Raw genomic sequence first — 16,432 nt, 5'->3', positions numbered from 1 at the left:
TATTTGCTATCTAATTCAAAGGTCACAAACTCAAATGGCCCATCAAGAACAAGCAGAAGGAAAGTCAATTTTAAGAAAAACAGAATAAAAGAGACTGCATTTGGGAGAAAATGAGGAGTGATGAGGACCACTGAAAACTGGAGAACTTATGACTGCCCAAAGGTGGAAACTTCTACTCATCTTAGATAACTATTGCATACAAGAAAGCAGTTCCAGCCAAAGCCGGTTTGGCTCAGTGGATAGAGCTGGTCCCAGGTTCGATTCCGGTCACGGGCATGTGCGTTGGTTGCGGGCACGTCCCGGGTGGGAGGTGTGCAGGAGGCAGCTGCTCGATGTCTCTCCCTCATAGATGTTTCTATCTATCCCTCTCCCTTCCTCTCTGTGAAAAATCAATAATGAAAAATATATTTAAAAAAAATAATAAAAATAAAAAAAGAAAGCAGTTCCAAAGTTGCTTACTCTTACAAATAAATATTTAAGAAAGCTAGATATTCAGATTTTTGTGGGAAATATTTCCATTCCTAAATACTATCAAAACATGCTTCAGTTGTAAATCAAGCAAAAGATGCATGCAAGCTATATGTGCAAATTATATTTGTAGGTCAAAGTCCTATATTTCTCAGCCTTAAATCATTAATCCACAAAAGAAACTTGTATCTCACTATTTCACTATCTATAATTAGCCTAATAAAATTTGCACATATACATGTACTTAAATTAGAAGACACTAAACTCTATCCTTAATTCATTATTTCCATAATCTCAGCTGAACCATTTCCTTCTATATCTCAGGTAACCTAATTTGGATTTCTTCTTCATGTTGTTTTATTTAAATTTATCTATTAATATTCTATGAGATAAGAATGTCTATTTCATCTGTTTACCCTGTGCACAGCAGTGCTATTCATACAGTTCCTCAATAAATGGAAAAATGCAATCATCCAACCTTTAAAGATCTGCTAATAAAAGTACTCACAATATCCTCATTGCAAAAATAACCACATAATCGGTTTAAAACTTAAAAAAAAAAAAAAATAACTAAAAAAAAAAAAACTTTAATGTGACAATTATATTCAACTAATCTGGAAAGAAAACTGAGTCAAAACATCACATACCTCACCAAAACCACCAAAGTATTCCCTTATTTTCTCTTCAGGTGTATCTGGAGAAAGGCCACCAACAAAAATTTTTTTAACAGGCTCTTTTGTTTTCATGGCTTTGGCCCTTTTAGGATCAATCACCTTTCCATTCAATTTATGTTCTTTCTGATCCATGACCTAAGGAAATTGAAGTTTTTTATTTTAAATATGTGTATCTTAAGTTCAGAGATTATTATTAACTTATCTAAAAATAATTATAGTTAACTAGGTACATGTTGACTGGCTCATGATTAAACTGTCAAATTGTAGTTATGCGACACCAGTACTTAAACATAAAGGTGAGAACCAGGAGGGAGACAAAAATAAATAACTACAAAACATCACCTCTAACTATCAGCAATAGAGACATGATTGCCTCTTCTCCTTAGCCCAAGACAAAATGACTCAGTTAACTAAGTTTCTTGCCTAGGAAATTAAAAAGCAAACAAACTGTACTACTATAAACTTGTCACAACACATCCTTTTAATTAGTCATCTTTAAGTCTCAATATTTTTAAAGTTAATTTTAATTTAGTAGAGCCTGGCACACAAAATACACGTATTCAATAAATTTTTATACTTGAGCATATTTTTAAAATTTTTATCAGTAGTATAGTTGGCATAGTAAACAATTATTGAATCTAACTCTTCATAATAAAATGTATTGGCAAAAATTGTAACACTTCATATTATTGCAAAAGGGAAAATCACAAATGGGCAAATTAATTTTATCAAGCTATCAACATTTTTTTATTATTAATTAATCAGAACACATAACACACTACCTTATCTACACTCTCCGACTCTTTAAACAGCACAAAGCCAAAACCCCTTGATCGCCCTGTGATAGGATCTAACTTCAGAGTGCAGTCTACAACTTCACCAAATTTGGAGAAGTAGTCCTTCAGATCTTTCTTTGTAGTGTCCCAGCTAAGGCCTCCTATAAACATTTTCCTGTAAAGACAAAAAGCAATATTAAAATGCTAAAAAAAAAACCAAAAAACAAAAACAAACTTTGCCCTAGATACATATTGAAATCAATAATCCCTTTTTTTCAGACTGCACCAATTTACTGGGCAGTATGTGAAAATGTCATTCTTCCTATATAACCACATATCAAGAACACCCTATTCCAGTTTTGGAAAGTTTTGCTTTATCACTGCTGCTTCTGCATAATTACAATACAGTGAGCAAGCAGTAGATTAAAGTTTTCTGGCTTAGCAGAGATAAATGTCTCCCCAAAGTAAAAAAAAACAACAAACAAAACCTGTACATTAAAAGTCTTTCTTAAATTACAAATTAAGTGTTGGTAAAAGCAAAATACAGAATTTTAGCTTCAAATTTCCCCTCCAAATCTTTATTACACATATAAAAAGGCTATTTATTCCTCAGTGATCAGTGACAGCATGTCTATGCTAAACTTCCTTTCTACTTAATAGTTCTCATTAACAAAACTCTTAGCACATACAATGGAAAATTCTAAATCTCACATCACAATTAAGTTGTAAAACAAGTTTTTTAATGTGGAGTTTTTAATAAAGATAAAAGTGATCATGTGAACAATCTAGTGAACAAAAAGAATTATCCATTGAAGCACAATCCACTAATTAACCTAGATGATTTATTTACAGTAGAACCTCAGTTAACCAGCAATAAAATATGTAAACCGTTAAAATGCTAAAAATGACTGGTGGTAAACAGAAACCACTAAGACACTTTAAGAACAAAATATATTACCAAAAAATTTAAGGTGAAACCTTTTTGTAAACAGCAAAATGCCATAAAGCTCAGATCCAGCAACTCTGTGATCCTTTCTAGATCTGTGCCCTAGTCCCCCTCCTACCCTTTAAAGAGACAGGACTGGAGATTTTTATTTTAAGGGTAAACTGTCAGAATTTGTTATGTGAGGGCTAAAAATTTCATCATGGGAATAAAATCATCCTTGCTCACCGATTTATCATCTTTATAACTGGGGTGGGTCGGGGTAGGGATGGGGATGTGGTACTAACTTCCAGCTGTGGAAAGAAATTAAAGCAGAAAATATCAACATCTTGTGGGTTTTAAAATATTACCACTAAAGCCAGTTCTTGCAACAAGAAGCCAATTTTATCCCTAGAATAAGATCTTGCTTCTGCTTCTCCCTACAGATGCCAGATTAACTGAGGTGTTACTGATCTTACTATTTTACCCATAAACTTATTTTTACTACTAATAACAAAGTTAACTTTTAATGCAAAAGAAGTCTTACTTAAGGCATACACTGTACTTCCCACTTCAGGTCAGGTTTTCAACTTGTACATGTTTCTAGTGTTGGGCCATTTATAAACTTACTTCTGGATTTTCTCTGATAAAATTTCCATGCTTAAAGGAATCTTTATTAACCCTTTTTTGTATTTTATAATCAAATGAGCATAACCAAAACATCCATGTTGTATAGGTATTGTTAACATTTATTGCTTATTCAATGGGGAGGGGGTTTGAGGTTATTTTCAATTACATTTTCTTTCATTCAAATAATACATCTTGTAATATCCAATCCTAGTCACTTAAGTTGCCTTAAACACCTTATTTCTTTACCTAAAGATCCAGAGTACTTCCTTCATTCATGAAAGTTCATTACCAACACTTACAGTTAGAAGGACATAACTCTTTTAAAAGATGAGAAAACTGACTAATAAAGCAATGACCTCTTATTTATCCATTACAAGTTTCGGAACAGAAACAACTTCAAGTTGAATAAATTTTAAATTACCAATTCTGTAAGTATTACAGAAGTTTTTCCACCAATAATCCAGGTTTGAAATTATTTCAGCCTCTAAAGAACATCTAAGAAACAAACCAGACACAGAATGCTCTTGCCTTTTAACTTTAGCTTTAAAAAAAAAAAAAAAAAAGCTTTTGTATTTGAGACAATATTAGTTTTAATTTTATTTAACCAAGGCAATGTTTACATTGGATTAAATATCCTTAAACTAAACAAAAAACAAAAACAAAAACAAAAAATCGCAAATAAATTCTAACACCAAGAATGAGGCATGTTCTATTATTACTCACAAGCCCCAAATGTTTTTTTACAGCACAGGAAATCAGTTTTCTTAAATATTAGATAAGCTAACTAATTCATTAACTAGCCCTATAAAAGTACTCTCCAAAGAAACTTCCCACCTTTAAGTCTTTGGCAGAGAAGTTGTTAACTGTGTCTACCTTAGTACTGAAAAGGTCACTGAAGATGCTCTCCTTCCTAATCCATCAAATTCCATTTTCAGAATATAAAGTATTCTGGCCAACTGTAATTTTTATATATAATATATTAAGATTATGATTTCTCAAAATATTTAGAGCAAACCATGTAGTAAAACAACTTCAGCTATCCAGCACCTTTAAAGAATGAAAGCCAAATATTCCACCTTCCTTAAGGCACTGTCAGCCTTCCCCAATCTCTCTCCAACTGTTCTTTAACCCTCAATTATTTGGAATAAAATTTTTCATCTACAACATATCACCCTTCAGCCTTAAGTAGAGTAATCATGATTTGACACTCTTTGGGTCAGTCATCCTGAATATATCATGCTACTATAAGTTAGAGCTATTTATTAATACACTTTGTACATCCCATGTCTTAGAAATTTTAACAAGTTACTTCATTTTTGCCAGGTTAATCACGGGTTGCTGTTCTAAGAAGGCCTTCAACAACCCATTTTGGTAGCATAGGTAGATGACACTCAAACTTTCCAAATTTTATGTAAAGTTTACAGTAGTCTGAGTTAGAGTGGCTCTTCTGAGGCAAATATATTTCCATTTGGTAGAACATAAATCACTTTTTCTTCTGCTCTAAGTATAGTTCCTGCATAACAGATTACCGGACAAGTAAATATACTACAATGAACATAAACTGTACCAAGTCCATTCCATCAGTACTAAATGGAACATATTAAATACATTCCATCTTTTATTCAGTAGGCACATCAAAACATCACAGTATGGTACAGTGAAGTGTTATCTTTAATTCTGGATAAATGGAAACTTATTTTTTCTCTCTAGAACACCAGCACTCTGACAAGCTCTCCCTCAAATTGAAATGGTGTAAGATGATACCAATTTAAAGTTTCTATGTTTTATATTATTGTATCTTGCTTAAAGCACAATACCTATTGTCCATCCAGATTACCTCTGCTGCCTTGAATACAAAGACTGACTTCCAAGATGCTGTCACTCCTGCAGAGATGTGCAAACACTTTACAATGAAGTACAGAAAGAACGTCAGAAAAATCCTAAGCAGCCAAGTTATAACTACATCACAAGATTTGTTCAAGTAGCAACAAAAATGGGTCCCTAATGCCGCAATAGTTTAAAATTTGATCCTTAGTTTTAAGCAAATCAATAACCCCAATTAAAATGTAGGACTTCACCTAGAGTAATTTAGTAACCATTTACTTTTAAAATTCTACCTCTAAGGTATTTAGCACCCCAAAAGGCATATACTATTCAATTTAGAACACCCACTCAACAATTTAAGTCTCTTCTTTTACTGATATTGATTTTACCCCTTATTACAGTAAATGACAGGCAAAAGTTGTATAATTGAGTGCAAATGATTTATCTAAATGCTATCCAGTGTCTTTTAGAAATTTAGGCTGCTTTGTAGGATATACTTTCGAGAAAATAAATTGAGGCAGTAAACCAAAATCCTACCTCCACCACTTACTAACTGTGACCCCAAGGGGGAAAAAAAATTCCATGGTTGTTTCCACATCTATAAAAGAAAACAAAACAAAAGACTAAGAGCCTACCTTAAATTAGCACAGAACATAGTCTGATGCTCAATAAAAATAAGTTATTATTTAGAAGTGGTAGAGCACAATCTAAACAATTTAACAAAGCAACTTTTTCATGTATTCAATGGCATATCTTAAATCTGCATGAATTATATGACATTTCCAACATTAAGGGGAAAGGTCAGGATGAATTTTATATAATGGATCCTAAGATTATTTTCAGACTTAACGCAGAAATTTTTAAGTATCCCATGTAAAAAAAATATATGTAGATTGAAAATCAGGTTGTCTAAGACTAAAGTTTAATTCCACAAATCATCTTATGACTAGTGTCTCTCTACATAACACCAGTCTGTACTCTACACAAGTTAATGTAAGGAATAATTTCAAAATATAGAAGGCATCACATATGGAGCAGAGCTGGTTGGTGGGAAATGCTTTAATTCTTCTGTTTTTTTCCCCATTTAAGGAACTTTTTCTCTGTACTTTTGAGGTCATTCGGTTTAACATTCCAAAACCAACAGTATTGTATTTCAAGTTACTTCCCCTAACAAGTCTTTAGTGTGAAATATCTTATTCAAGGTAAAATTATAAACATCATTATTTGGAATAGGGAACCCGCCCCTTCCCAAATTTTGTAACTTTCAAAGACTTCTGAAACTTCTTCGTACGTGGTTTCATAACAAGTTCTGACAGTTTAAAAAATACGACAAAATGTAAATGTGATTTACATTTCAAGTACTTGACTAGCCAATCACTGTCACCTTTCAAAATGTTACTCAAGCACACCACTAAACTTTATTTAAATAAATTTCCTGGTATTTTATCATTGTAGTTATTCCTTTAAAATATTAAATTTGGTATAATGAAATTTCACCAACACTTGTGGCGTTTTTTCCCCTTAGAAATTATAGAGTTATTTTAAAGTCAACAGTTACCTATAATGGAAGGGATGGGTTTACTTTTTGCAACTAAATAGTATCACATTAAAGAGCAATCATTTTAGATTCTGTGTAAAACATACCTTTAGAAATAGCTTACAAACTTTTAACAATCATTATAAAATATTAATTTTTCTAGCTTGGTATATTATTAAATGTCATTATTTTATACTTTAGAATACTAAGTTGAAAACATAATAGCTAATAAGCTAAACTTGACAGGTTTTAAATAAACTTTAAATGTTTAACCTCAAATCTCTTCCTTTTCTTCGTTTCATTCCAAGGCAGGAATGACATCTTGTATATTTACTTTTCAAATAAACTCTCAGTTTTGTAAGTCACATATACCTAGGGGTTAAGGAATAGAGCTTCCTTAACCTAGAGGCTAAAGTTCTGGTTAACTGAGATTACTACATTCACAATTCTACAACGATATGCATTGGAATCAATTTAAATATCAACACTAAACTCAGAAAATGATTTTTATCTTTGCTGACTGGTGAAATTTAAGAAACCTGCAATTCTTAATTTTTTAATAGTATAAGGGGAAAAATTACAAAAGATTCACCCCATGACATGGTTGGTTGTTGTTTTTATTACTTGCTAGTAGTTTTCATCTTTTTCAAAGAGCTAAAAGAGGGGATTTTCCTAGTTGTTTGAGCTTTATGACAGTGTTAAGTCTAGGTAAGCAGGAATTTGCAGAACATGACCCAATACTTAAAACTATCACCCTGACTATTGGTCAAACACTGCCAGTAATAAGTCTTTCCCACCCCATCCCAGTTTTAAATATCTAGCTCCAAGGTACAATATAATACTCCAAAAACTAAAACATGCTTACCTTTACTCCACAGGAGTAAACCACTGGCAGTATCAACTATTAAGACACAGGACAAATACACACAAACTGAAAGCAAGCTATGTAGTCAATCTTCCTGTGGTGAGCAGTTGTTTCCAACACATAGATCAGCAAACCAAGTAACAAACATGTTGTATTACCTGAGACCACACTGTTGGAAGTGAAGTAAGAGAAACAGATCCCACGCTTCCAGCATCCAGTTCAGTGCCCTATCTACTAAAATGTTGAAGCAGAACTAAAGTGAAATAAAACTTTGAACTAACAAAAGTTATGTTTCACTACATTTGTGAAGTTGCACACACTTGAGGTGCACAGCTTTAAGTAGAATAGGGGAAAAAGTTCCCTTTTAAATGTTTTCAAGAATGGCATGTATCACTTGAAGACTAAAATGAACCATCCTACATGTTGGTTATAAATCACAGCAGGCAAGACTTTCTTATATTAGGGCAGCCTTACATGACAGAATACTCAGGCAATATTAAAACTACACAGTAAATACACTAGTTTATAAAAGATGTCACAGGCTTAAGGCCAATATATTTTATCTCAAAAATGAGCACTGAAAAACTTCAATGATATTCTCTAATTCTAAACCAAAAAGGTCAGGTGATTTTTATAGTATCTTTATAAATAAGAATTTGAAATGGAGAGAATTTATTATTCCTCCCTTATATGTTCATTATCTCAAGATTTGGGGACACCCATTACTATTGATACAATTTTAACACTGGAAACCTGTCAAAGGTTCCAAAGAATGCTATTATTCAAACCCCATCTACTCAGGGTCTCAAGTTTACTAACTCAAAGACCAGTAAAGTTAGCATGAGACTGTTCTAAAATTGTTTTACAAAGCAAATAATGTTCAGAATGCCCCGAAGCACCAGGGTATATTATGATCTCGAATATTTAAAACAAAAAGGTGTAGTCCCATTTCTTAAAAATTAAAAGGAGAAAACCTATAACAGCATTAACAAAATTTCACAACAGGCTAATCACACTTGAGCTTATATACTAATGATTAGAAAAATAGATCAAACATCCTATTATTAGAAAAGTATTGCTATGATAACTGGATAGAACTTTTTGCTTCCTGCCCAATCCAATGCAAACCAGTCAATGTACCTATTTTGTAAGTGTCTGAAAGCTACTGCATTTTAATTTTCCACTGAGCATGAGAATTTAAAAATTGCCTTGCTACATGGCATGTCTATTTTGCCAGACACTAATCTTTGAGTATCTACCTTAATGGAACTGCAGCCCTGTAGAGAATGAGTCCATACCCAAAGAGGAAATTCCAGTGTTAAAGGTAATAAAAACTAACATATTAAAGTTGGAAAGATTAAAATGAGGTGAATTCAGGAAGGCATTTTATTATGAAAACAATTACTTCAACTATTCAAAGTATATAACAGGCATGCCCTCCTCAGAATAGCTGTTTAGTCTTATACTCAGATTTTGGGAAAACTTTTAAATCTACAACAAAATGATTTAAAAACTTAGGATGAAACTGTAATAACTTTATTCCCACGTTAGAATTATAAAAAGAAGCACGTGCAGAAACGTGTTTAAGAAATTAAATTTAGGTGATTTTATATCTAGTAAGCAGTCTTGTCCTCACTATTGAAACTATTATGGAATTGCTGCCCAATGTCCCTCAAACAGGAAGACAAGGAAAAAGAATAGGGTGGCAAGTGCACAGACACCAGTTGTTTAATGGTCTTGAGATTTGTTTGTTTGTTCAAAAGAACAGTATTTTGTTAATCTAATTGGATGAGGCTGGGTGGGCAATAATTTTAAAAGGTCAAATATTAAGACTTTAAAAATGAAAAGCATTATTTGTTAAATGTAAACTTGCTTAATTTAAAGTGAACTTCCTATTTTCAATAGGTTATAATCAGACAGAATTTTAAATGTTCATTAAACTATAAATATTTAACTGCCAATTTTTCCTGAGAGGTCACTCAAAAAACTTGTGAAGTTATAGTATTAGGTAACAAGGTGAGTATAATTTTTACAAGAGTAAAACAATGACCTAAGTTTATAGTCCTTTCAAATTACTGAAAATAATTGCTTGTGTAAGATTTGGAATATATAATGGAGTAGGAAAACCAAGTACAGTTATCCTTTAATCTTAGTGTGTCACTATTAGCAGTATGGGGGTATAATTTTCAGCAGAAACATTTTTATGTCCTACTCTGACCCGGTTTCTTCTTTTGCTTTTTTTCCCTACTGCTGCTTCCAGTCTGCTTTATCTCTAAAATAAAACTGGATAGGTTTCAGTGGATAAGAATACAATATCAAGAAAAACTCAAATAAAAGTTAAATGATACCCCAACTGGGCTCTTAGAAGATAATATATATATATGTCAGCTATCTACAAATTACTGGCCCTCCATGTTCCAGCAGTGGTAGATAAAAAAAAAAAAAACTCCTGGAGAACTCTAATATAATCCTAAAGAACTCTAATATAATCCTAAAGACAGACTGAGCTTTAGAGAAAAGCAATATAAAAAACAGTCAATCTAGCCTTCCAAAAGCAGTCATGCAACTGTGAACATGTCAACCAACTGTAATGAACATTCCAGCCAAATCACACAAAATAAAAAATCTGAATTAAGAGCTGTAGTGGAAAGTCACATCAGCCCATCTTTGAATAATAGTACATATCAATTCTTAAAGTTATACTTATAAACAAACAGGTTTGGTGATAAAATACGTACAGTTCTGCATAATATATACACAATGCTTTTAAAATTATTTTACTTTTGACATCTCCAGAATATTTCAGTATAACATGCAAGACATTTTAAACACAAGAATTTATATGTATCAAGTAACCTTTACATTTAGCACTAAACTTACAATTCAAAAGTTATCTTTTTCTTAAAAAAACAAAAATTGAATTTGAAATTAGTTATTTTTTCTTGCCAAGATAAAAAAAATTACTAATTATATTAAGCTTTAATTGGCCAAACCACAATTTCATGCATTACCAGAGAACAAAAACCATGTAATAGCATCAGTTTTGCCCAAAGATCACTCATGGTACCTAAAAAGATTTTATATCCCAGGTGCAAGATATCCTACTATAATAATGTCTAGAATGTCCTGGGGAGTCAATGGGCAACAAACCAAAACACAGCCTCTCCAAGTTATGACTATTGAAACCTTTATAATACAGAAATAAAATTTAAAAGTTTTACCATTCTTCCCGCTGTGCCGTCGCTGCTTCAGAGTGTCGTGGGGAGGAGTTTGAATGGCTAGGGAATTAACAACCGGTACAGCAACCAATCAAAATTCTAGTTTTAGTTTTTGACATTGTTAGGGTTAAAAACTTTAATTTACACTTCAGTTCAACAGTAGCTAACTACAAAGGCAGCTACTTTTGCGATTTGAAAAATCAAGGTTAACAGGAAGCCTGCCCCAAAGAGCAAGTTATACAATTACTCATTTTGGTACCTCTGCCCAAATAACAGAATTCAGAAAACAAAAACCAAAGTAGTAAGGCTTAAGTTTCCAAATATTTAACATATCCCTTTCTTAAGTTAAGCTATACATTATTCAAGATTAATTAAGAAAAGCTAGTTTCCTATCCCACCTCCAGTCTCCCAGTCAGCACAATCAGCAAACAGCCGAACAAGTCTGTTTGGGCTTAAACCCTGTACTCCAAAGAGCTTCTCTCTCCTCCCTCCAAATCGTGTGCTCTTTCCCACGTGCTTTTACCTTCCAACACTTTCCCCCTTGTTATAATGAAATGTAACACACACACTACAAAAAGGATCGGAAGCTTGACCCAAGATCGGTATTAACAGGAGTTAAGAAAACCCAACCAAGAACCCCGATTTAGTCCCTCCTGCTAACTCCGGCTCCCAAGTGCTGCGTTTTTAACATAAGTGCAGCTTCAAGTCATGTGCACAACCATTTCCAATGGGAGGTAGCAAGTTACTAATTAAAAACCTGCAAAGTAAAAGTTATGCCATAGCATAATATAGGATTTGTTCATTTTTTTTTTTTTTAAAGGCTGGTGGGCCTCCTTTAACAGTGGTTAAAAAGAGCAGGAAGGAGAAATCAAGAGAGACCAAAAAAGGATCCTGGGCACCGGGTGGGGGTGGGGATTTTGTAAAAATAAATAAATAAAAATGGAAATTGCACAGAAAAAGTAAAGTGGGTAAGAGCACCGTATCTGTTCGAACAATTGGGGAACCCAACAGCTGGGAGCGAGAAAAGGGTGCGTGGTTAGGCTCACTCGGCGGGGTGGGGGCAGGGCGGCCAGCAGGCCGGAGGCAGAGGCAGAGCAGTCCCAGGCAAGTTGCAGGCCCCGCAGACCGGGAACTTAACCAAAGCCCGTGGAGCAAAACCGAGGAACCGATGCGGGGACTTGCACCAATGAATTATTCCTAGTCCAATGTGTTCCCTGGGCTGAAAAATAGGGCTGTGTGTAAGCAAGCCGTTGTGCGATAGCAAACAGTAAAAAAAAAAAAAAAAAGGGGGGGGGGGGGAGATCGAGGCGAAACTTAATTCAAAATACTAAAAAATAAATAAAAAAAAATAAAGTCCTCCTGAAGCGGAAACGGGAGCACAGGTGGGAGCCTTACGCGCTCCCCCCAAAGAATGTACCGTACTTTTATAAAACAATCGCATCGCCTCGGGGATGCTGGAGTGAGTCGCTCCGAATTAAACCTTAGTTTTGCATAAAGGCTTGATATCGGTTTGCGTTTTTTCACGCCCCGGACTTTGGAAACGGGGAGCAGAGAGGAAGGGGGGGTGCGGGGGAAGGTGCCCTCGGCGGGCGGGAAAAAATCCTGGCGGCTGAGCCGGTGGGAGGAGACCCAGGGCCGGGGAGGGGAGGAGGGCGGGCCGCGGAGCAGCGTGGTGGCGGCTAAAGGTGGAAACGTGTGTGATGGGGGAGGGGGCGGCGAGCGGGCGCGGGGAGAAGGCGATGAAAGCCCCCGGGGATGCCAGCGCCGAGCAGCGGGCAGCGGTGCGGGGGAGGCCGGCTGCACGGGGGCCCCGGGCCGAGGGGCAGAGAGCGGGAACGAGGCCTAATGGCGGGGAGCGGGGAGGGAGGGGGGAGGGGGGAATAGTTGGGCCTGGCTTCTCCCGGGCCGCCCCTTACTCACCCTTCATCCTCCTCGTTCTTACTGGCGTCGATCTTCGCCCCCTCCGACTCGGCGCTGCCCCCTTCGGTGCCTCCGGCCGCCGTGCCGCCCCCGGTCCCGGCTCCGCTTCCCGCCGCCGATGCCCCTTGCGCCGCCGCCGCCACCATGGCTCCCTCCTGCTCGCCCGCCGAGCCGCCTACCGCCGCCGCGCCGTCTCCGCCGAACTGCTCCTCCGACATGGTGCTCCTGCCTCCGCCGCTGAAGAGACGACACCCGCCGCCGCCGCCGCCGCCGCCGCCGCCGCGAACCGAAACTAGCAGCAAAGTAATCCCCGCCGCCGCCGCCGCGCGCCCGCCGGACCGCGCGAAGCACACAACAAGGCAGAGAAGGCGCGCGCGGCTGCGAAGGCTCCTGCGCCGCTCCCCGGCCTGCCCGCCTCGCCTCCCGCTCCCGCGCGGCGCGCACTCCCGCTCCCTGCCGCCGCGGCACTCAAAAAAAAAAAAGAATCAGCAGCAGCGGCGGCCGCGCTCGCCTCCTCCTCGCTTTAATGGCGCCGCCGCGGACCACCTAAAATGGCCGACGGAAGAACGGCGCGTCCCGGTCACGTGACGCGCGAGCGCGCCCTTTGCCCCTCCCCCCGCCCCCTCTCGCAGCTATTTTTTTTTCCCCCTCTTCCTCCCCGGTCCCGCCTTCTCGCTCCCTTTTATACCTCCTTCCCGGCTCGCGCCGCGCCGCGCGGCGTGGGGCCTTTAAAAGGAACCGGAAGTGGCGTTCGATAGGACGGCCTCGCGCGGGAGGATCGTCGAGAACAAGGAGCGCGGCTTCGAAGGCGAGGCTAGAGGTTTCCCTCCCTCGGCCCCGCCCCCCCCACCCTCCGAGGAGTCCTGGATTTCCGCTCACTCCCGCCCTTACCTGCCTGCGCTCCTCGGCGGCGGGCGGGGGCCGGGCGGCGGCGGGCGGCGGCGGGCGGGCGGGGGCCGGGCCGCGGCGGTACGGCCGTGCCCGGTGCGCCCTGGGCTGGGAGACACGCACCCGCTGCTCCTTAGGTCCTCGTAGTAGCTCCCAGGCCGAGGAGAGGGGCTTCCCCGAGCTGCGGTCCCCGTGCCTCCTCCGCTCTGTCCGGAGCGGCGCCCGGAGAAGCCCCGCTCCCCATCCGGGCCCGGCCTGCGACAGCTCGGCCCGCCCGAGCGAGCCGCCGGGTGACATTGAGGCTTCCCCGGCCGCCGCCGCCTCCACGCTGGCCCACCTACTGCGGGCAGGCCGAGGCCCCTGAACATTATTAGTTCTTTTTCCTGTAAGATTTCCAAGTGAGAGTTTCCCAGGCCTGCCTCTCTCCTGAAAAGTGTGCTTCAAGAGAAGGAGGTAACTTGTGTCTCTTAAGGAGCAGGGTTCGTTGGGCTTGGCTTGCTGATTGGAAATCCTGAAACCTACCAGGACGATTTGGAAATCCTGGGGAGTTGGGAAGTGTTAGGTCAGCCAGGGGTTCATTTAATGTTAATGACTTTTTAGTCCTTGTCCTAAATAGAATGTATAAAATGCTGTGAATCATCTTTACAAGGTTTCTGAGTTTGCTGCGTGGGAGGCTGGGGTGTACCGCTAGGCGTTTGTTTCGTGCAGGGTAACAGTAAATTTCTTTAATAGACCTGTGAGGAATCCCAGATGCCTTGGCTGGAAGCTGGGCTATTTGGGCTTTGGGACTTGCAGCTTCCTGCAGTACACCCTAAAGGAAATAATACAGCTTCTGGGTACTGCTTCACTCAACAAATAATCATTTGCTTGTTTAGCATGTGCCCGGGAATTGGGGAAACAAAGATTAACCTGTTAACTGAGCGGGACATATAAATACGTCAAACGTAAACAATATCGGGTACGGGTAGGACATATTAATATGTCCTTGAAATATATGTTGCGCCCTGAAACGGGCGGGCGGGACATATATTTCTAAACAACAAAGGTATTAGTCATCCATACATGTCTCGACATGAATTTAAGACACGGAGGGAATCAGTATAATTTCGCTATTGAGAGTGGTGGACGTGTTCTGGGTGAGCAGTGATGGGTACATACTTACACTTACCTACCTATTTTCATATTATATATTATTTATATTTTTTATATCTCCAACCTTTATATAATAGAAAAACATAAAATTGATCCAATCATCAATAATTTGTCAGAAAAGTTTAAGAGTTTTTATGTATGTGAACAAGAAATATGCGTAGATGAATCTCTTTTATCATGGAAAGGGAATTTATCTTGGAAACAATATATATCTACAAAAAGAGCTAGATTTGGAATGAAGTTGTTTATTTTGAGTGAAAGCCAAACTGGATATGTACAAAATATAATTTTATACATAGGCAAGGACACAAATTATGGTTCGAACTACCCACAAGAAAAAATCAACAAGAATTGTTTTGGAGTTAACACATGGCTTACTGAATAAAGGGTGTAGGATTTACTTAGATAATTTCTATACGTCAATTCATTTGGCTGAACTCTTGTGTCAAAAACAATACAGACATTGTTGGAACAATGAGGATAAACAGTCAGAATTCCCAGTGAAATAAAAACAAAAAAATTACAGAAAAATGAACATATAGTAAGAATCAAAGACAAACTTATGGTTTTAAAATGGAAGGATAAAAAAGACGTATTGATGCTCAGTTCTATTCATAATGACGAAAAGACAATGATTGAAAAGAAAGGAAGAAGGCAAGAAAAACGGAATGTTGTCCTGGATTATAACAAGAATATGGGCGGCGTAGATTTGGGAGATGGAGTTATGGTGGCCTACACGGCTGCCCATAACGGGGTAAAAAAAATTTTCTACGATTAATTGATATGTGCTGCTTCAATTCATATATTATATACAAAAAAGATAAAGGTCATTTGGATCGATTACACTTTTTGATAGAGTGTGTAGAGAAATTGGTAGATAACAACATAGTGAAAATCCACCCAAAGACATCAACAAGCAGCTCTACATCTAAACTATCACGCTTAGTTGAAAGGCATTTTCCAGAACAAATGAAAAGCGATATAGGAAAAACTAAATCCAGGAAATGCCGAGTTTGCTACAAAAAAAGTGTTAGGAAAGAATCTACATACTGGTGAGGTAGCACTATGTATCAACAATTGTTTTAAAATATATCACACGGAAGTTGAGTTTTGAATTTTTACATCTATATTTCAATTTTTTAAACTCAATATTTCTACTTTATTTGTGTGCTTTTGTTTATTGTTCTATAATTGTTAACTTTTTAATATTTTTAATTGTGCATAGAAATAAAAATATATATTTTTTGTAATCTTTATAATTGTAAAATTTATAATTTTTTAATTCGATGTTTCCATTTTTTTTTTGGTTATTCTTTTCTATTTGTAATTTTGTATTTTCCTTTGTGCTTTATATATAAATAAACGAAAAAAATATATATTTCATTTATTTTAATTAAGTATAAATAAAAAAATAATATAAAATTACGTCCACTGGGCGTGACGTACTGACACATCCTAGTGAAAGAGTTGTACGTTGTACCTTGCGTAATTAAAAAGGGAACTCTCCCGTTAACAGGTTAATACAAAATATAATGCAAAGAACTCTGAAGCGTTTAAA

At 37.7% G+C, this 16,432-nt stretch overlaps 1 protein-coding gene and 1 long non-coding RNA gene across 10 annotated transcripts in view; one reads left to right on the top strand and one right to left on the bottom strand.

The window, feature by feature from the left end:
• The window catches only part of LOC311622206, a 198,209-nt gene extending 185,992 nt beyond the window's left edge, over nt 1-12,217 (top strand). The window contains exon 2 of the long non-coding RNA XR_014794963.1: nt 12,176-12,217. This is a non-coding gene — a long non-coding RNA (uncharacterized lncRNA). The remainder of the gene's footprint in view (nt 1-12,175) is intronic.
• Nucleotides 1-13,487, bottom strand: part of HNRNPD (heterogeneous nuclear ribonucleoprotein D) — a 17,781-nt gene extending 4,294 nt beyond the window's left edge. For 4 of the 9 annotated variants that reach the window (XM_084882875.1, XM_084882874.1, XM_084882876.1 and 1 more), the window contains exons 1-4: nt 12,835-13,413; nt 10,918-10,974; nt 1,925-2,093; nt 1,116-1,277 (exon numbers count right to left, since the gene is read on the bottom strand). In XM_084882875.1, the coding sequence (XP_084739001.1) occupies nt 1,116-1,277; nt 1,925-2,093; nt 10,918-10,974; nt 12,835-13,052 (606 nt within the window). In that variant the 5' untranslated portion in view covers nt 13,053-13,413. Of the gene's footprint in view, nt 1-1,115; nt 1,278-1,924; nt 2,094-10,917; nt 10,975-12,834 lie in introns of all 9 variants that reach the window. The other 5 variants (XM_084882873.1, XM_084882877.1, XM_084882870.1 and 2 more) reach the window with 4 other exon arrangements.
• Nucleotides 13,488-16,432: the final 2,945 nt, after the last annotated feature.

The sequence above is a fragment of the Pipistrellus hanaki genome, assembly GCF_964339955.1.
Source record: "Pipistrellus hanaki genome assembly, chromosome: 1".
In the NCBI taxonomy this organism is placed as follows: domain Eukaryota; kingdom Metazoa; phylum Chordata; class Mammalia; order Chiroptera; family Vespertilionidae; genus Pipistrellus; species Pipistrellus hanaki.
Note: the sequence above shows the minus strand (reverse complement) of the source record. Positions and strands in the feature narration are given on the sequence as shown.